At 42.8% G+C, this 21,512-nt stretch overlaps 1 protein-coding gene across 17 annotated transcripts in view; it reads right to left on the minus strand.

Annotated features, from left to right (window-relative positions):
- Esrrg (estrogen related receptor gamma) overlaps window positions 1–21,512 on the minus strand; it is a 613,673-nt gene that overhangs the window by 46,411 nt on the left and 545,750 nt on the right. For all 17 annotated transcript variants that reach the window (XM_085687546.2, XM_085687547.2, XM_085687553.2 and 14 more), the window contains 2 exons: window positions 20,014–20,124; window positions 16,159–16,320 (listed from right to left, as the gene is read on the minus strand). In XM_085687546.2, coding sequence (XP_085543672.1) covers window positions 16,159–16,320; window positions 20,014–20,124 — 273 coding nt within the window. The remainder of the gene's footprint in view (window positions 1–16,158; window positions 16,321–20,013; window positions 20,125–21,512) is intronic.

Here is a 21,512-nt window from a genome sequence, read left to right on the forward strand (position 1 = left end):
TTCAAGCTGGACAAGGGTGGTCCTGTGTGACTAGACAATTCACCTTTAAATCTCGTTCAAGTCTCAGCACAGAAATCATCAAAGTAGGGTGTTCACTGAGTGGAAAGGGCCAGACAAGCAGATCAGTAAATTACTGGTCAGGGACTATCCTCAATCTCATTTTAACAGAATGCTATAAACTGACGATTGTCCAGAAACCTTCATTCTTAGACCACTTGGTGCCTACATGGTAGAGTTGAAGGATGCTTTGTTTCTTAGGCACACCTCATGAATTCAGATAACTTCATTTTCTGGTTCTTGCTCGACACACTTAGCTCAGTATCAAGCTCCTTGACAGTTCTGCTTTATATCAAATTTATTCCCTCTGGGTAGCTGCCCATGTCTCCCAATGTGAAGCCCCAGTCAGGGATTTATTTCCAATGTATCCTCCTGCCTGGAACACAAGAATTCTGTCCACCCGGAGACCAACACCCCTTCAGGAAGAAGTCTGATGTAAAATACCCTGACAGTATACCCGCGCAGATTGTTTATGATTTGTGATAATTTTCCTTAAGGTGCTAAAAATATTTCCCAGAACCTTTCCATTGCTGTGAGTCTGTCTTTGGAAAAAATGTATTTAGGATGCTGGCAAAAGAGCTCAGGAAATAGAGAACTTGTCCAGAGGACACATTAAAAGACCCAGGCAGAGTGGTGTACAGAGGCAGTCTCAGCTCTGGGTAGGAGGACACAGAAAAGTCTCTGGGCTCCTTGTCTAGCCAGCTTAGGACTCTACCTGGTACAGGGAAGGCCACTGAGAGACTGTCTCCAATAAAAGTTAGGTGGTGCCTGAGACATGACACCTGAGCTTGCCTTCCGGCCTGTCACATGTGCACATGTGTGCACATGCACACAACACAATACCTGCACAGAAATGAACATGGGTAGACATTTCATGTCATATAACGTGAGGTAGCATATTATAAAGCTAAGATGGTAGTTTTCTTTCTAACACTCTGAATAAAGGTTTATATTCTTTCCAGGAAAAAGAATTGCTATTGACAATGATAAATACCAATCTTGTCAAACTTGTAAGCCCCGAGCTGTAAGACAGTCCCAGCTCTGTCTGTGACTAGCCTGTGACCTTGCACAGGTCATTTAACATCTGTGTATTTATCCCCAAAAAGGGACAAGCAAGGAAAGGTACTTGACTTCATGCTCACTAAAAACTTAAGATCGCACACTCAATTTTAGCTGGGACCTTTGCTGACATAAGCCTACAGAATCGTCCCCACAGCTCTCCCATAATTCCTCCTTACACAAGCCACCTCGAAGATAAGCAAACTGATGTCCCAACAAGTTGGGTCTCTACGTTCAAGGACAGCATGCTGCTCACTGCATGATGGAGCCTCTTCTCAAAATATCAGGCTCTCTTCTCTGCTGCAAAGGCCCTTTACAGCTCTCTCAACCCAGAGAAGATTTGAGGGACTCATCAGAATGTTATTCTATGTATTAAAATAGAGTATTACAAAGCTTCCCCTTGCTGTGCTTCTGAACAAACGAGCACATTTTAACACCTCTGGGGGGAAAAGAAATCTATCAGAAAGCCCTTTATTCAAAATAAGAGCAGAAACAAATCTGGAAGCAATTCGTCCCTCTCTTTTTATAAAAGGTTGATCCAAGAAACCATAGTTAAGACAAACTGATGAGGGGCTGTTTCTTTTTTAGGGACACAAGCGTGTGCAGAAGGTATCCCATCACTGGGACCCAGCGGAACAGACAATGACGACGTAAGAGCAGTCTGCCTTTTGCTTTTCCTTCCCTAAACTGCTGACCAGGTTGAGAGGAGACAGTCTATCTCTGAGGCCCCAGATGCTTCTCTTCCCACCTCCTCCCTCCTTCCATCCCTCAGCAGCTCAGGCCACCATGTGCCCTGTCAGGAACCTGCTGACTGGCAGTGGGGGCCCACACCCCAGGTAATTAATCCTCTCCTAATGCAGGTTAAGCAGGTGGGAAGCCTTCCTCATACAGAGAGGAGGGAGCTGGTCTTTGGAGATGCCCCTAGAGTGCCGGGATTTAATTGGGCTTCCATGATTCCCTGAAGCTGGGCCAGCTCTGGTGCTGACCTGCACATTCAATTACCATGGCGTTTCCCCTAAATCCAGCTGAAGAATCGCTTCTTCCCTCCTTCTAAGAGCTATAATATCAACATCACACCTGTGGTGAGGATAGCATGTCCATAGATGCAAAGCGAGGGGCTGAATGAACACTCGTAAAACTGAGAGACTTACTGAATCGAACTGACATTGGCTCTTAGAACTAACAGAAGTTAGGATTTATCTAATCACTTCTCTCTCTCTCTCTCTCTCTCTCTTTCAGTGTGTGTATGTATGGATGTATGCACACATACACGTGCATATGCAGGCGTATGTGCACATGGATGTGTGGAGATCAGAAGACAATGCTGAATATTGTCCATCAGGCAAATTTCACTTTTTGTTTTTATTTATTTGTTTATTTTGGTTTTTAAGGCAGAGTCTCACTAACTTGGAACACACCAAGTAAGTAGGCTAGTATACAACAATAAACCAAAACACTTGGCTTTTGAAAATGGAGTTCTTGGGGAAAATGTTAACACTTTGCTTGCTGTACTATCCCGAGTCCGCCAGACTCAGCAGTTCACACTGGCAGCTTTTAGTTCACGCCCTAATGATACTGACCTGTGATCTAAGAGCAAAACAATGCCGAAATATCTTATAATGGACAAGTTATCCACATCAGTCCTCACTTTTCCTGGAGGGGCAAACACCTAGCCAGCATGAATACACTCAAAAATAAAGTCTTCTTTATCCAGAAAGAAGTAACATAGCATTTTCATTTCTGAGGAAAAGAAAATTTTAGAGAAATACCAAGGTTATCAAAGTATTGATAACCTTGGAAGTAAGCAGAGAACACTTAGAAAGTTTTGTCAACCAAAGAGATTTTGACTAACGAATTCTATGAAATTCTTTCAAAATGCCACTTATGTGAATCCATCCGTGTCCCCGCCACACACACAATCCATGATTCACGTGAGATGAGAAAGAGGCCGTGGAGAGCAAGGTCAGCAAGAGCTCTGACAAACTCCTGGCAGAGACAGTGAAGCAATCTATTCCATTTAGGTAGCAAACGTTCTTCCGTGGAACTCTTTACACCTTTTACCACCCCCATGCTGCTCCTCCCATGCTTCCCCTATGCTCCCCCATGCTCCCCCATGATCTCCTTCTATGCTGCCACCATGCTCTCCCCCATGCTCCCCCATGATCTCCCCCAATGCTCCCCCATATTCTCACCCTATGCTCTCCCATGATCCCCCATGCTATCCCCTATACTCCCCCATGCTTCCCCATGTCTCCCTATGCTCCTCCCCCTGCTCCACCATGATCTCCCCCTATGCTGTCCCATAATCTCCCCTTATACTCCCCATGCTCTCCCTCTATGTTCCTCCCATGCTACCCCCACCAAGTGCTTGGGAAAGTCACAGGGAAAGCCCTCTTGTCTGCTCCACCCACATCTGCACCATTTCTTTTAACACATCAAAATCACATTTATATCTTGAACCTGCAGAGTTATCTCAAACCTTGGAATAACTATGAAACAGGTCCACTCAGTCATGAGAACGAACACTGCCAGGGATGGTATTACTGAGATTGTGGGAAAACAGAGCCACATGGCTTTTTTAAACTGGAGTTTGTGACCCAGCATTTTATCTTTGTATGTTCTTGAGAATAACCATAAATAAAAACACATAAATATCTAAAAACATACCTACATTCTATTTATTAACTATCATCTATCTACCTACCTATTGTCTACCTATCTATCATCTATCTACCTACCTACCTACCTATCATTTATCTATCTATCTATCTATCTATCTATCTATCTATCTATCTATCTATCTATCTATCTATATTACCTATCTATCTATCTATCTATCTATCATTTATCTATCTATCTATCTATCTATCTATCTATCTATCTATCTATCTATATTCCCCCCCTCCCTCTCCCCTGTTGCTACTACAGTTTTGGAACATACAAAAATTAGTTTATGGAAGCTAGGAAAGTCAAGAGCAACACTCAAGCTATACAAAATAGAATGGTGACCACGAAAATTCTGGTGTTTTACCGGAGCTGTGCACTGGTACTTATCTATGAAATAAAAATAATGATTTGGGAATTCCATGCACACACTCTTCCTAAAAGAACACTCAGCAGTGAAAAAAATTAAATAAATCACTTCTGTATTTAAAAAGTGTTTTTAAATGACGCAGAATTCTCTAGAAAACCATTTCTCTGGTGCCTGAAGTCCCCAGCTGCCACACAATTTATATCTCCTTTCTCGGCTCTTTGTTTTTCTGCCATTTTCCCTGAATGTCAAAGTCAATTTAGTGCATTTCACTTTGCTGAATAAATCAGAGGCGAAATCCTTGCTAAAAGTGAAAATTTGATTTGCTAAAAGGAGCTTAGGGCAACTATTAATCAATATATCCAGAGTGTCAAAGCCAAGGCCAGGATAGACACGCATTCATTTGGAGATTGGCTGAGGCGGATGAAGGGGAAAGTGCAAGCGGCCACTACGGGAAGTGAGGCTGGGGTTAGAAAGAGGGTCGGTCACCAAGGAGCAGAGTGAGAAGCCCAGTGCGCAGGGTTCTGGGCACCACACTAGAGGGTTTTTTCTGAGAGCAAAAGTGACTTTAATTGAACGCTTAGACACATGTAGGTTGTGCTCATTCCGCCAAGCTTTTAGAGGGCAATTTTCTCACAGTGTCCAAACAGGTTACTCTTTTTAACTCTTCAAGAAGTTAAGAGAAAAACCTATAAGTCAGAAGTCACAGCCCCAAGAATAAAAAAAAATCTAGAAAGATTAAGGAGAGTTAGGCCAGGTCCACAGAGTGTCTGTACTGTGACAAGCCTTGCGACAGTTTCCAGCTATTTCAGGCTCCTGAGAGATCATGGTGTACTGTAATCCAAATGACTAGTTCTCCATCACATCACTGAAGAGAGCTTCATCATTACCAGGAACCCATCTAAAAGTTAGAACAGATCTAAGATCAAAGACCCTCTGGGATGCCGCAGAAATATTTTCCAGAGCACCGAGCAGTATCGCCGTGTAAATTGCTTCACTATTCTGATTTAATATTTTTCAAATAGAAGTTTCAATCAGATAGTTCACAATTAAGATCTTGAGAGGTGTCAGCCCTAACGACAGCAGGAAAACGCTTTCCCCCATGTGGAAGTCAAGGTTCTCTGTGGTGAGGCCTTTTACTTCTGTCTCCGCCCTCATCATTCTACTTAGCTGGGAGTTCATCATTCCCAGCGCCCCTTCCCCACACCACACTGTGAGCTCTGAGAAGCAGAACTGGTGAGGTGTTCACGCCTGTGTGTGCACACACAGTACCTTATGTGACACTCACTGAACGCTTATCTTCAAGGAAGGGGAGAGAAGAAAAGGGAGGTGGCTATTGATTCAGCGTTAGGCAGTAGAACACCTTCCTGATTTGATGGTTGATGGGTGGGTAGATGGGTTGATTTAGGCTGGGTCTCACCCTGTGTCTTCGGCTGGCCTTGACCAGAACCATGTTCCCATTTCAGCATCTAGAGTTCCGGGGTGACAGGAATGGCCCACGCCCATCTGCGTCACCATTTTCCCATGGTATAGAGTTGCAGCAACTCGCTTCTCTTCCTTCGACATTGGCAATCAAACGCTTGCGACCCTCCACATAGTTGGAAAGGAGAGGGTGTCTCTTCTCTCTTACTGAGCATTTAAGGAGTTTCTCAGACATTCACATGAGTAGCCAAATGGTGACTGCCCTGCTTCATTAATATTTGTGATGTCTAGGGAATACCATCAATCAAGCATCTTGATTTTTTTATTGATTTAAAACTGCCATGCATTTCCTTCTCTAATCGTTGACCTTCCCTTAACCTTCAGGTTTGTAAATGTACAAAGTTTAGACTCCGGGTGAACATGCTTCCATTTGTTATCAAATACAAACTTGTGCCCTGGGATAAATGACAAATAAATGGGGTGACACAGATGGAGAAGAGGGAAGACACATACAAACCACTGGCAAAATAACGTTTTTCTTGATATAACAGGGTACTGGATAGGCCCTGTATAAGCTCAAGTTCCCAGCTCTCCAACGCACTCCTCTGTGAGGTGGAGTGAAGAAAGAGGTGACTAAGGATTACATAGTCCAGGTATAGTGATGGCACGCCTTTCTGTAACTCCAGTTGGAGCAACACAAACTGAAAATCATTCTGAACTGGACAGTAAAGTTGTCACTTAAAAATAAGCAGGATGTATACACAGATTAGTTGCTTAAAACCCATCAAAAATATTAGCAGTGAATAATTTCAGATCTGAAACTAATAAAGGTGTAAATTGAGAAGAGAATCATACATATATATATATGTGTGTGTGTATATATATATCACATATATTTGTATATATAACATCCATATAAATATATGTATTTATCTGGGCATAAATGTATAATGGGGGTAGGTGTTTTGTTATTATATCTTTCAAATTTCCTATAGTACTGAACATAGTGCTATATACAGAGCTGGCACTTGACTACTTAAAATGCATCTGGGGATTTACTGTGAAGTCACGGTTTAATAATGTGCTGTAATATTACAGTTCCCTTTGGATTATGAGTACACAATAGTATGGACATATATGAATGACAAAATACGTGCAGATCTCTAGTGATGAGCAAGGGCAAAGCTGAATGGAGCTCACTTGAGTGGAGGAAATTCAGGACGATGGCAGAAAGGAACAGTGAGCCTATGTTGGGATTAATGGTGTGTATAAAACCTCTAAATGGTTTATAGTATGTTAAAAATACTTGTAGGCTCAAGGTTAAAGTTCTTAAAGTAAAAAAGAAAGACAGTAGTTTGGTGTGCTGGTACACACCTTTAATCCCAACACTTGGGAGGCAGTGGTAGATTGACCTCTGTGACTTCAAGGTGTGGTAGCACACACCTTTAATCCCAATACTTAGGAGGCAGAGACAGATCTCTGTGAGTTTAAGGTGTTGTAGCACACACCTTTAATCCCAGCACTGGGGAGGCAGAGGAAGAGGTGGGCAGATCTCTGTGAGTTCAAGGACAGCCTGGTTTACACAGGGAGTTCCAGCACTTTTTGAGAACCTGTCTCAAAAAGCCAAAAATTAAAAGTAAAGATAAAAGAAATAGAGATTAAAAGAGAGCTGCATAAAGATGGAAACTACACAGACAATCTTTGATATTGTATGTTATGTTCTCTTTGAATTGTTTGAATGCTGAGGAAGGAGCAACAGCTGCTAAAAGATATTTGCTTATAAATGCTGCTAAATTAATCCAAGATAGGTATTTTGAAAATATCTTGACTTCAAAATTGAAGTCAAAAGATATGTTACTTTGGAGAAGAGATTTTGTTTTTGTTTCTACAGGAAACGAGAGACTGTGAATTCATTCTGAGTTAAGAAAACTTAGGTTTGACCAAGGAAGACCATTTGAAAAACCTCCAGTAGGAACAGATGGCCTGGATGTCTGAGTTCTATATCCAGAACAGATTCAAGACTGCTGCCTGAGATGATCAAGACTCACAGGATACTCCAGTCAGGACTTGATCATAACTCTAAATTTTCTTTAGGTCCCCATAAGGTTATCAGCACCCCCAATGAGCCGGAAATAGCCTGGAATACTATGCCCACATTCCCAAAAATGGACTATGGATATTTTCCTTCGTTTAAAAATAAAAAGAGGGGGAAGTGGTGCAGGAGAATTATCTGTATTCTGTCAATCATATTTTAAATAAACTGATTGGCCAGGCAGGAAGTATAACGTGGGAAAACCAGACAGAAAGTAGAGGTGAGCAATGAGAAAAGGAGAATTCTGGGAAGAAGAAAGTCAATTCCTAGCAGTCCTGCTAAGATAACCAAAAAAGCAGGATGTGACCTGCCCTGCTGAAAACGGTATTGAGTCATGTGGCTAACATAGATAAGAGTAATGGGCTATATAAGTTATAAGAGTAAATAAAAAGCCTGAGCTAATGGACCAATCAGTTTTATAACTTATGGAGATCTGTGTGATTTTTCTTTGGGGCTAAATGGTCGTGGAAACTGGGCAGGATAGAAACCCTGACAAGCAAGCCTTGCCCTCATGTTACAAGCCTGTCGCCTGACTTTTCCCGGAGAGATGGGGAGATCTATTTGCTTCAGATAGGCCACCTCCAAGAGACCAAATAAATTATTCCCACCAAATCAGGATGTTGTCTGCAGAGGGTAACAGTGGCTGTCAACCTGACACAGTCTAGCACCACCTAGGGGACACGCCTATAGTTGCATCTGCAAGAGTTTCAAGTCTCTTGCCTGGGTTAAATGTTGTAGGAAGACCCACTGATGTGTAGTGGCATTGTTCCTTAGCCCAGGACCCAAGAATAAAAATAAGGTGAGTTGAGGGTGAGCATCATCCCCCTGCCTTGTAACTACAGAGGCAAGGTGAACTAACTCATGATCCCACCCCCATGACTTCCTGACTGCTGTGAATTGTGCCCTCAATCTGTGACCCAAAATAAACCTTCCTTTCTTCAACGGCTTTTGTGAGGGATTTCTGTCACAGCAGTACAGTGATTTGATGATGGGGTTATCTCTAGGGTCATGGGTGAGGGGTTACACACTGTAGTGCCAGTGACTCAAAGGCAGGTACATCACCTAAAAGTCTCACCCCAGCATGGCTGAAAACCCACAAAAGCTTCATCCAGCAAGGACCCCGAGCAATCTGTAGGCAGCTCTTTTAGAGAGTTTCTTCTATGTAGGTAATTGTCTCCTGCTTGTATAATATCAAGCAAAGATCCTAGAAGTCCTCCAATTTAGCAAGGCATCTGAGTCTCTTGGGTTCCCCCAACTCTTACGATGGAAGATGGGATGTAACTATCAATTTTTTCACATTAATTGAATTGGTGTGTGTATGGGACAGAGAATAGATGACATTAGCAGAAGTCCATTCTTTTCTTTCACTGTGTAGTCCTTCAAAGCTCATACCCTGGGTGCCAGGCTTGATACACTGAGCCATCATGCTGACCCATGGGAAGTAATGATTTTTAAAGGACTTTGACAAGGTAATCTGTGAATTGTATTAAAAACAAGTGCAAGGTATGGACGAAGATTGAGAGCATGAATGACGTTTCTGAGTGCTGGACGTACGTGGGCGACGTTTCCATGCACAGGAAACAGCTGCACAGTACGTCACGCCTTCCAGCTAGTGCAGACTCTTTTATGTGACGTCTCCCAGTCCCACAGTCCAGGATGTGGAAGGCTCTTTGTGCGGACATCTTTCCCAAGTCATTCAGCTCAGGTGTAGAACACCCCTTACTAGCACAGTTTCCAGTCCTGGGCCTTTCCCATGGTTCCCCGCTGCATGCAGAATGCAGATGTCCCTGCTTCTTTATAAACTGCCAGGCCTGAGAGCTATCTCCAGTTCCCTGTACTTCACTCTCTCCCTCCTCGTTGCTTGTGGAAGTCAAGAAGGGCTCTCTAGCACCAAGTTAACGCCTATGCTCTTTCCTTTATATATCACCAGTACAAGAAATGGCGAGCAAGCCCCTCCACAGCACACAACCCTTGTCCCCCTAACTTTCCTAGCAAATCAGAGGTTACTAAAGAGGGTAGCATCCTAATGCCTTCCCCTGGTGAAACTTTTTTTTTTCAGGAAAGTAACTCCTTTCTGGGCAGCAGCTGAGCTTTGGTGTCTTATCTGCCACTTCCAGCAAAGGCCATGAAACCCTATCACGGCCTGCCTGTGAGTGATCCCACCTTGTGCATGCTACTTTCTGGGATAGCAATCTATTCTCTAGCTTTAGGAGTGCTCCAATAGAGATATGGTGGCCACCACTCAGCAGAGAGGTCTGCCTCCCCGTACAATGTGGAATTAAACAACTCTCCCAGGTCCCTCTTCTCCAGGGACACTCTGCCCTCACTGCCCTCACATGACTCAGCCTCTGTTCCATGTCTTATCACCCACAGCAAGGGGACACCAAGCATCCTGAACTACAGGGAGAAAGGGAGGCATATGTGGATTGGACCCATGAATGTTCTCAACCTCATTTCTGAGTCTTCTGACCCATTTCAGGGATGATTCAATATTCTTTCCCCAAGTTCATCGTAGATTCTGCCAGTTATTATTAGGGATGGCAATTACATCATGTGACTTTTCACAGAGAAACATGAAGAGATGACAAATCACACCCCCGTGTGTGTGTGTGTGTGTGTGTGTGTGTGTGTGTGTGTGTGTGTTAAGAACATGAGTGACAGATTACTTATAGGAGCATTAGTAACTAAAAGCCAATTGTTTTGACTAATGAAGGAACTTTACTAGAATCATCTGCACAATTCGCAGGCAACTCCGTGTAAGAGGCTTGTCTCTGCCAGCAGCTGTTCGCTGTTTTCACAATCTCAGGGAAGGACCTTGTGAGCCTTGCTACTTTCTAAGCTTCCTGGGCCTTAGGAACAATCCTTCGCTCTCCAGGAGGTGCATTATACCTCAAGGGAGATAGCTAATTGTTCATACTCAAGACACTGAGCGAGTGGAGAGGGCAGGCCTCTGCGGGTCCCAAGAACACCTGTGGCTTCTCTTGCAGTTGATCTCTGCTAGGGATACCTCACTGCCCCATTACTGGCCTGCATTTCCTTTTCAGCAAGGGTAGCTGCAGAAAACAGAGGATCCACTGGGGGGATACTTCAGGAACTTTCTTTCTTTATCCACCTACTGGGTCCTGTTTTTCTTTTATAGTTCCAAAACCTTAAGGTATTAAAGTTTGCCCAGGAGAGACGACATTACTTAGACAATAATGGGTCTTGTTTAGAGATTCCTGTCATTATATCAATGTCTAAAGTGAAACTAGGTAAACTATAGAAAGTCATGTCAATAGTAAACAACTTTTGATATAGCCTCAATTGAATTTTTTGTTAAAACAATGATCAGAAATGGGATCACTAGTGTAGTTTTCTAATTTTTACATGAAGGAACACTCTTAGAATTGTTTTATCATAAACTCACATTCCAAGTGTGGTTTTCTCATAGAAGACCCCTGCCTTGGCTGAAGCAAGGTCACCAGGTTCTTCCCATTTTTGTCTGATGTCGCCATTACATCAGACAGGATGTTATGAATGTGACAGAATGATCTGGAAACACGATCCGCGGTAAGTGGAACTGTTGTCCTTGTCGAGGACCCAGGTTTAGCTCTGGTCACCCGTACTTGGTAGTTCACCAGCACCTGTTACTCTAGGTCCAGGGGCACAACTTCCACTTCCGGCCTCTGGTGAAGCCTGCACGAACATTGTGCATACTAATTTGCACAGGCTCGCGCTCAGGCACATCAATAAAAATAAGTCTTTTTTAAAAAAAGAATGTAGCTAAGATGTTTACAAAGTTGAGCAAAGCCTCCTTTGTGAAAAGATAAGCTGCTTGTCACATTCAAAACAAGCGAGGCTCGAGCTGAGCAGGGTGCACAGGTCTGTTGGAGATAGCCCTCCCCTAACACGAGCGTACTTCAGCTTCGAGTCCCTCTGCTTCAAAATCAGATCAGTTAAGTTGATTTCGTTCTTCAAAAGAAGATAGTGACCCGAAACCTGCTGCATGCTCTAAACTACACCACACCACATCCACGCACACTTCATTGTTCAAACACTCCCCTCTTCTTGTGACATAGGAGGCCAGCGGGATCCGTAAATACAAGAGGCACTTACCCCGGCCAGCAAATATGGGCTACGGCTTTTTAAGTACCACCTGCCAAGTCCATGCTGTATTTTGCTAACGAAATTCCAGGACATAATAATATCCTAATCGGCCACAAAGAACAATCCCAGATCTGCCTGTTTGCCTGATAATCGTCTTATCACACCCTGTGAAACCAAGCTCCGCTGTCTGATGGAGCCTCCGTTACTTGGCAGCCTGTTCTAAAAAAAGGCCGACAATGGAGAGGGAACGAAGTGGAGTGTGCAGGGCCTCCATATCTACATAAAAGAGATTAGAGGCGACAGCGTTCCATTTTACAGCTCAATCATATTGTGTTAGCATGCGCTTATCCGAGCGCGGACGAAATTGAAAGAGAAATAAAAAAGAACCAGGCAGATAGGAAGCAGAAAAGCGAGGCATGAGCAATTTCCAAGGGTATAAAGGGATGCTAATGGCAGGGCCTGTCATTCTTAAAAAGGGCTATTAGGGTACCATCATCTGTTCTTGTGCCCTTACACTCCTCCAGCGAAAGTCAAGCATTTTCTCAGGCCCTTGGAGTACTGTTTTTTTTTTTTCCCTTATAGATAAGTATGGTCATGTTTCATAACAGCGCACATCCCATTCATGTGATTCATTAATGCAAGTCAACTAATCCTATTTACTGAGAAAACCCCTCACTCTCGGGATGGTTTTCTCCACTATTTTCTTTGGTAGAATTCACTTTTCACGAGGCCGAAGAAAGCGTGCTAACGTGTGTTTGCAGCAGTGCAGACAGGAAGCTAGCCTGATCTGAGGTGCAAAGCTTTGAGCATGCCCCTGGGTGTGTGACTGCACGAACTACGGACAGAGTGAGGATCACGGAGGCATGTGTGTGTATGTGTGTGCATGTGTGTGTGAGAGAGTGTGTCTCTGTGAGTGAAAGTGTGTCTGTGTGTGAATTATGTGTGTGTGTGAGTGTGTCCGTGTGTGAAAGTGTCTGTCTGTGATTCATGTGCGTGTGTGTGTGTGTCTGTGTGTGAATGTGTGTGCATGTGTGTGTGAGAGAAAGACAGTGTGTGTCTCTGCATGTGAATGTGTGTGTATGAGTGCATGTGCAATGTGGGCACGCATGTGTATAAGTTCACTTTACTTTTTAACATGTTAAATGGAAAATTCTAAAGTTAAGGCCAAAGGGGAGTTTCAGTTCACTTCTAGCTATAATCTGACCCCTAGCCACTAAGTATAAGACTGGTTCCCTATGGAGAACGCATTTTCACTTTTATCAAAGCAGATATGTGACTTTACTCTTTATGCCCTCTTTGCCTCTGCCTCCCCACCCAATGCTCCCCGTCGCTATGTGTGCTTCTCAGATGCCCTTGAACCCAGGCAAGCTTTGATGGCACAGGGCCTCCTGCACCATTCCCTGCATGCATATTGTTAAAAAAAATACTTAAGAAAGATTTCAGTGAATTCCTATTTTCCAAACCCCCTTCTCAAAAGCTAAGGTTTCCTTTGTAATCATTTAAAATACATGGAAAATGCGAGCCATGAGGCATCAGAACACAGTGACCGCTCCTCCATTTGCCACGGAGAGACTCTGATGTTGGCCCCACCGATTCTAAGCCCCGGCTTATGACTGAGCACATAATCACATGCTCATTGTTTCTAGCCCTGGAAATGGCACTCCGCAGAGTTATTTAAAGTTACCGTCTTCACAGAAGTCACCGAGTCCGTGACTCCGGCATGCTTCTCTGGGAGCCCTCATCTCCACTTGGATGCACAATCAAGACTGCACGTTCACCTCTGACCTTTCCTAACCACAGGGCTTGGGAGCAGTGGCTATTCTTTTTTAATAGCTGGCCTTTATTGTGACAATTCTGGATGGTATCAAAATATTGCCTTAATAAATCTCTTAACTCGGGGAGACCAGAGCAGAGCTCACAGAGATAATAGGTGATCGGGCATCACCATGGCAGGGGTCACACTTATGTCTTTGTTTGTTCGTGTGTTTGTTTGTTAATGGCAGGGGGCATGGGGGCAGATGGCAATGCCAAGTAATTTCCTCTATGGCTCACCACTTTTTTTTTTTTTTAAAAAAAATTAGGTCTCTCACTGAATCCAAGGCTCACTGGTTTAGTTAGGCTGACTACCGAGTAATTTCCTAAGATCCCCCTGTCTCCACATTCCAAACCTGGGATGACAGACATGCCACCATGCCTGGCTTCTCAGTGGGATCTGAACTGACTTTCATAAATATGTTATTGTCTTGAGAGACAGTCTTACTCTAACACAGACTGCTCTGAAATACACCATGTAGCCCAGGCTACTCAATGGACTGTGGTACATGTCCTACTTCAACCTGTCTTGAATGTGTTTTGAGGATTCTGGAATTTCTCTTTGCCTCAAATCTCTCTGTCCTTGAGTGGAGGAGAATAAATATCTCAAGTTGGACTGTAGGTCTCAATGGGGAGGGCTGGGGTAGGTGGCTCGGTGTGGATTGTGCCCTGGCATCACATGGTAGTGTCTGAGAACACTTTTCTTTGTTAGGGGTACTACTGGCATCTAGTGGGTAGAAGCCAAGGATGCCATCAAACACCATATAATAAACAGCAAAGAAAAGATAGCTACAACAGAATTTTCTAGTACCAAGTATCAGTAATGCCATGATGAGAAAACATCAGTTAGAATAATTATATTTACAATACATGTATATGTACGTGAGTGTGTATGTGTGTAGTAAAAATAATCAAAGAAAAAGAGGCTGTAAGAGGCTATTGACGTGCAAGTTGGGGGCATAGGAAGAGACCAAAGGAGGGAAATTGGGAAGGGATGGGGTAAGGAGAGAGGGAAAGTGATGTAATTTTACTTATATTAAAAGCATTAAAATAGCAGAAATGTGCAAAAGGTATACACATATGGAATAATGGTATACCACATTAATGATCTATGTTGATTATCTAAAAATGTGTCTGTAGACATGTTTCAAAACCTATTAGTTTTGTTTCCCTGCTGTGGCCTGCCCACCAACAGCACTTCCTTTCCAAAGAAGTCTTCATTTACAAACCAGACAAATCTGCTGCCCGGTTCTTCTTCCCCGCCATAGGCTGTCATTCTACAGGGAAGGCCAATCCTCCAGCCTCAGTCTTGCAAATGCTGGAGAGCCACACCTAGTCACGGGATACAGTCTGAATTCTTGCTCCACACACCTTTTTAGACCATCCATAGAGGTGTGATTGTACTCTAAGTGTAGCATTATGTATCCACAGGACCAAACTGTATTCTTTTAGATACTGTTATTCTTCTGTGGGTATTTTCCAAAGGATACATTCAAGTTACCTATTTAGCGAGTTCTGACTTAATTTGGAGAGCTTTATTAGGAAGCAGTGTAAGACAAAGTAGCCGGTATAATACAGAGTGATGTTTAAATTAGTTTACAATTTGCTTGGTCTCATCTAGAACTGCCCTGAACAAAGCTATTCAGAAATGTCAGCTGTGCCCCTAACCACTGTAACAAATTGTTGCCTGAACGCTGCACACCTAATGACTTCAAATTAGCTTCACCGCTATACTGCCTGACAGTTCGTTACGACTGTTAGCGACATGGCTGGCGTATCATGACCAATAAATTGGTTTCAGTGTGGGCTGGGAAAGGGACTTCCATCAATTTGATTAAAGAAATTACTGTAGCATTCAAAGCATAAAGACAAACTAGTTTAAGGAGACAGAAATAAGTTAGCCATGTGTGCCAGAAAAACATCTCTTGTCACTCGAAAACTTCTTTATGAGCTATTTGAAAACGAAAATCCAAAGAGATGAAAAGGAACTCAGACATGATACTAACATTTCAAAATATGTGGCCAGGTACACTTTTTGCTATTACAGGATGCTTTTTTAAGAAAGACGATGAAACACTAATTGAAATCAGTGTATGAGGGAATCTGCCATCTTAGTCTAGCATTTCATTTTGTATTTAAATTTATAGGAAATACCTAATTGCAAATGACTGTAAAATTTGTGATCACAAAGAGAAGGTCAATGTAAACATTTATGATAAAGAACAAGATGAATGATTCTTAGAAGGAAAAGGGGGACATTAGCCCTACTGCTGAAAATAATATTCTCATGTAAAAAATACAGAATTATTTTAATCAGGAAGAAGATTTTTATTTTAACTAAAAAATGGTTTTATAGATTGCATGCTCTAATGGTGGCAAACAGTGCCCTCAAATATGAAATGAATAGTGCACAGATGGAACGGTTATCACTATATAATGCTCTGAATTAAGACAATTGGTACTTAACTGAGTGCAAACAATGGAAGGGGTGGTTAAGAAATAATCCCACAGGAGAAATGTAAATTCCTCCCATATGAGACATACAAACCTGGAGGCAACTGCAGCCGTGGTGTTTCTTCTGGGTTTTCAGAGAACTCACCTGGAATATGCTTTGCCCATCCAATGATAACCACCAACTCTCGGTCAGCCAAGTCACAGAGTGTCGTGAGGGCTTTGATGTCGCTGTCCGGAACAGTAGGGTCAGGCATGGCATAGATCTTCTCTGGTTCAGCCACCAACAAATGTGAGACGATCTTGTTATCTGTGGGATCAAACCAGAGCGCTGTATGACCACTAACATAGTCACCCACTCTGACGAACCCCAGGGTATTGTGTGTTTTGGAAAATAATGGTAGCAGCCTACCATAAAGCCCACATGTGCCATCATGGCTCGCTCTGTGTGCCTTAAGCAGTGTGTAGGAAAAAAATCACAGCAAGAAGGAAGGCACTGTGTTTGACAGAAAGCACCGCTTCCTTTGCCTGGCTTTCTGGAAAGCAGACTTGGTCCTGCCAGGAACATTATTTTTATAGCGAACAAGTAAGGGCGGATAGGTGTTTCTTGGGTTTGCTCCCCAATTCTTCAATGGGAGCTGGGGAAGCAGATTAAAAAGCACACAGCAGTTTTAGAATAAAAGCTCACTGGAAAGTGGTGAAGTATGGACCCACGCAGAAAGCAGAGACTCACGAGTGTCCATAGTCTTAATAGGCACAAAAGTCATTAATTGTTTGAATTCCCTTTGAAAAAGGTCAAAGGTCAGAGCCCTTCTGGCAGGATGAATCACGGACTATATAACTCCATCTCCTTGGGATGCATTAAATAAGAGTTGCCCTCCTTTCCCCTCTTCTCCATGTACCAAGCCAACCCTCCAAATATAGCTAATATCTGTGCCCATAAAAATGACCCTTGCTTATACGATACAGCATTTTCTCCTCCAAGCACCTTAGTCTTTAATCTTCTACTCTCATCTGTTGTCCTGAGTTCATTCTCTGCTTCAGATTTATCTGTCTGAAATTTGTGATCTATGCTTTTGAAATCTTCATAAAGTCAACACTAGAGACAGATGGAAAGCGTCTCATCCGATGTGTTTTACTGCTCCGGGGCATGAGAGGGTTTATGGAAGGGCCGTTGAGCCTGCCTAACACAATGATTTTTTCTCGTTGGCCTGATTTTCAATTTCTCTATGTAGCTTTAGATGTGATTCTCTCTTCTATGTGAGGAGATACAGATGGGTAAAAACCAATTCACATATTTAAGAGTCCTAGGTAATATCTTCCTAGAAAATCGGGAGTCTAAGGAGGAGATTTGTGGACAGAGCCAAAGTTTCAAGTGTGTTTGCTACACATTTGCCTTCCACTCTGTTTTTAACTCCTGCAATCCCAAATGATACATGACATTTTTTGGGTTTGATGAAGTAACAAAGAGACTTATTAAAGATGTACTTAGCACTTTTTAGAAATTATATATGTGTGTGTGTGTGTGTGTGTATTCTAGTACATATTCTAACATATATGTGTGTACATATTCTAGTGTGTACATATTCTAGTATATATATGTATTAGAATGTTAACCAGTTTGATTTTGTTCAGGTCTTGTGTCACCTTAAAATTATATTTTAAAACACACCAATATGTATATATGAATTATATTTATTCCGAATAGTCATCAATCCTTAACATGCATATTAATATTTGGATAGAAATACTGCCAAATACCAACCTTTCTAGTACAATAATAAGACATAATGCATGTGATAGGCTCTTTTTCTAGCTTCTAGGATTTGAAAGGAGCAATGTTTATTTTATACATCATGGACAGAACACCCTGTATTTCTGTTTATGCTGGGAGAGGTTTTCATATTTTTTTCCTTTGACGGAGCTATAATCTCAGAACTAGAAGATTATGCATCAGTCAAGGGCACAAACATGTAACCAGAAGAAACAGTGATTCTATTTTTTCACAAGGGGAAAACATACAACCTGTTCTATATAAGTCACGGCTTCTGGACTTGCAGGTCAGAGCGATTCAGTGGAAGCCTGGGCTTTCCCATCCTTCAGCAAATAGAATAGCCAACAGCGTTGTTTCAGGGTAAGTCTTATTTAATGTTTCCCTAATTAGAATCAATAGAACCCAATTTTCATTCTTGGGCCTTTGTAGTACACAAACAGCCAGTCAGGGGTGCAGAAATCTCCAGCCACCCTTCTGAAAAGCCCATGGCATCCCCTGATGCCTATCTGACAGGATCTGAAAATTAAGTTTTATAAATGTTTGTTACAAAAACACACTAATTGGATGGACTAAGGAAAATTAGCACAACGGCCTTTAGATAATGAGCAACGATTCATTAGGAGCCTCCTTTATCACAGCCGAGTGGAGCACCCTGCAATTGCTGTAATCTTCTTAGAGGCACTTCACAAGCCACTTCCCAATTCTTCAGGTTTACACAGAAAACGATAGATGTCCCTGTACTGTGTTGATTGACAAAGGGCCTGGTGCCCCTTTTTTCTTCTTTTCATAGAGGAAATTATCAATGGTTTAGGTCAATGTGTGCTTAAAGAAAATGAGAAGTAGGCAATCCAGATATTATTGAATCAAGAAACACTAATTTGCTAATGAAATTAAGGATTAGTGTTTATTGCATTTTATTGTATTATCAGAAAGTTTTAAATTACAATGTGCAAAAAAAATCCTGCTTAATGCACTTCTAGGACATATCTGCAGAATGCCAAACTGCCTCTTTGCGGGCTGAGGAGCCGATGGAAGCCAGATTGGACAACTGAAGGTGTAATCAACATAACGTTTTCTGGAAAGGCAAAAAGAAACTCTGCCATATGTTCCCTTAGGCTTTAATTTTATGTAAAATGGGCTGTTTTTTCCTTTAACACAGTGAAAATGGCCTTTCGTTTACAGTTCAGGGTCTGCTTTATTTACTTAACAGAGTCCCAGAGGCTGGTGTGGATGGCGCACAGCACCGACCCCTCCTGGAAGTGAACTTCAGCTGGAAGTGGACCCTTTCTTTTCCCTTGAAGGTAGACCAAAACAGCCTGGTGTTCTCGTGAGCTGCTGGAGAAACAAGAGCAACTTCTGTCTTCTGTGACAAAGACGGCTACTTGTGAGCATTCTTGCCACGGGAACATCTCTTCGTGCCTCCTCCGAATGCCAGGCATAAACATGGAGATTGCTGGCTGGGCGGCGCCGTAGCTAGCTATTAACCGATTGCTCAGAAAATGGGATACAGTGATTGCCACCCTCTACACTCCAGCCCCTTTTAGTTAATGACAAAGAGAATGGGGTTTGCACATCAGCTATGCACCAGCCATCCTTTCAAATTGTAGCCTGGTATCATAAAATCATGGGCTCTTTAAAAACAATTCATAATGCCCATAAGGGTACCTGAGATGGAACCACCAACCTATGCTCATTATTAGTAGGCCCCATTCTCGTTTTAATCTATTGCTAGCTACTGTGTTAACCTTATAGAGCTCCAAATTAATGAGGCCCCTAATGTATTTTCATTGGGAGGTTGAGCAGCCAAACTCGTTTAGTTAGGGGAAAACTACGAAAGTCACTTTCTTGTGAAATCCGAAACTAACAGCTCCAATGAACTAATGATCACAGGATGACCCATTTTATGTACCTCTGCAGAGGAAGACAACCAGTCCATGTAAAATCCACACTGTGTAAGCTGTGCATTAATATGCTCACGTTTCTACACAATGACTAGGCACAAACAGGGTAAGTAGAGAATTGTCATAGATATCTTTAAAAGAAATGAAAAAGTTCATTCGTTGGGTTGACATTGCTCTTTCTGGACAAGCCCTGAAAACAGAGCCCATGTTCTCCAATCAGGAGGCGGCTCCTTGGAGTCAGTAGAGATGGGCATGCCAACATTAGCAGACACAGTGCCAACTGGGAGGATCCTGTGCCGGGGAAGTCAGGCACATCTGTTATACTTACATGGCTTTTTGGCTGGCTGCACCAGCTGAGGGTTCAGGTACGGGCTGTTCTCAGCATCTATTCTGCGCTTGTACTTCTGTCGGCCCCCACGCACTCTGTCGAGACGTACCCCTGTGGACAGAGACAGGCACTGGCTTACTGCTTAGGTAGGCACCTCAGAATGGTCAAATACAACAACGGCATCTACCAGGAGTGCGAAGGAGACAGAGACTGTAGCTGAGAGTGTTAGGAGAGAAGGCTGAAGAATTGGAAGCTAAGCCAGGATTGTCAGTGTGTAGAAACCATGGCTACCAATGGTTAGAAAACATAAAAGGCCTTTTTTCCCCTACAGAGCCATCAAAGTCACCATTTGTACACCAGGGCAAAGGCACACTTCCATGTCAATTAATTCAAAGAAGTCTCTCTGTTGTAGTGCAGTAGTTTCTCAAAGTAGACATTGCTAGTCTGTACCCTCATATTCCATCACTCCCAAAAGCCCATGTGTGGTATCCAGTCAACAGAAAGATCTAGACAGATCTACGTGACTCTCCTCTGCTGCACCTGTGGAGCTGAATGTAATAAAAAGAGCGCCAACGGGTTTGCAAAAGGCGGGACTGATGCAAGCGGAGACTTCTGCATTAAAATGCCGCTGGATTTCCTAAAGAGAATGTTATTTTTCAGTTGATACATTATTGGGAGAACAGATAGTGGGCAGGGCAGTACGAATAGGACAGATAGCGGTTTCTGTAGAGGGAATTCAGAAGGTAAGAAAGTCAGGCCTACCACGCAACTGTCTGTCTTCCTACCCTGTCTACCTAACTGCAGTTTTCAAAGCCCTCCATGTCCGCAGATTTCTATATTCATTGTTCTTGTTGCTCGATCCTTTCTTTGTGACTGTTATCAAAATTCTCTTGATATTTGGCACTTTCCCCTTCCTTCCCCACTTATTTAAGCTTTATCTTCTCTCATCATTTTGTCTCCAAACCTTTCTCCAAGATTTTTCCAGTTTATGTGAAGTGGTTTCATTTGAATACATCTCGGATGCACAGGAGAGACCTTAGCTATCAGCTAACTTCAACCAGGGAAGAGAATTTAATCCGCTATTATAGGTAGCATGGAAAGTCAGGGAGAGAGGGAGAGGGAGGGAGGGAGGGAGGGAGGGAGGGAGAGAGAGAGAGAGAGAGAGAACATGACATGCAGAAAGAAGTAAAGAGAACACTTTAGTTTCTTCTAAGATTGGTAGAACAAAAAAAAGCCCACAGAATGGACTTGGACTGCTTGGATCCAGATTCAGGCCCATGAATATTCTGTCAGTGCTTAATAGAGAATTCATATTTCCAATATAGTTTCACACCTAGCTGAGGAATTTCTTTTACTCTGTTATGTTTCTAGGTATTTGCTGTGTAAGGACATAAGTGCTCACGTGTACATGTGGAGGTCAGAGGACAGCCTGCAGGAGCTGCCTCTCTCCGCCCACCATGTGGATCCTGGGGCTGGATCTCAGGTGGTCTGGCCTGGGA

This window comes from Myodes glareolus, chromosome 5, assembly GCF_982192425.1.
Source record: "Myodes glareolus chromosome 5, mMyoGla1.1, whole genome shotgun sequence".
In the NCBI taxonomy this organism is placed as follows: domain Eukaryota; kingdom Metazoa; phylum Chordata; class Mammalia; order Rodentia; family Cricetidae; genus Myodes; species Myodes glareolus.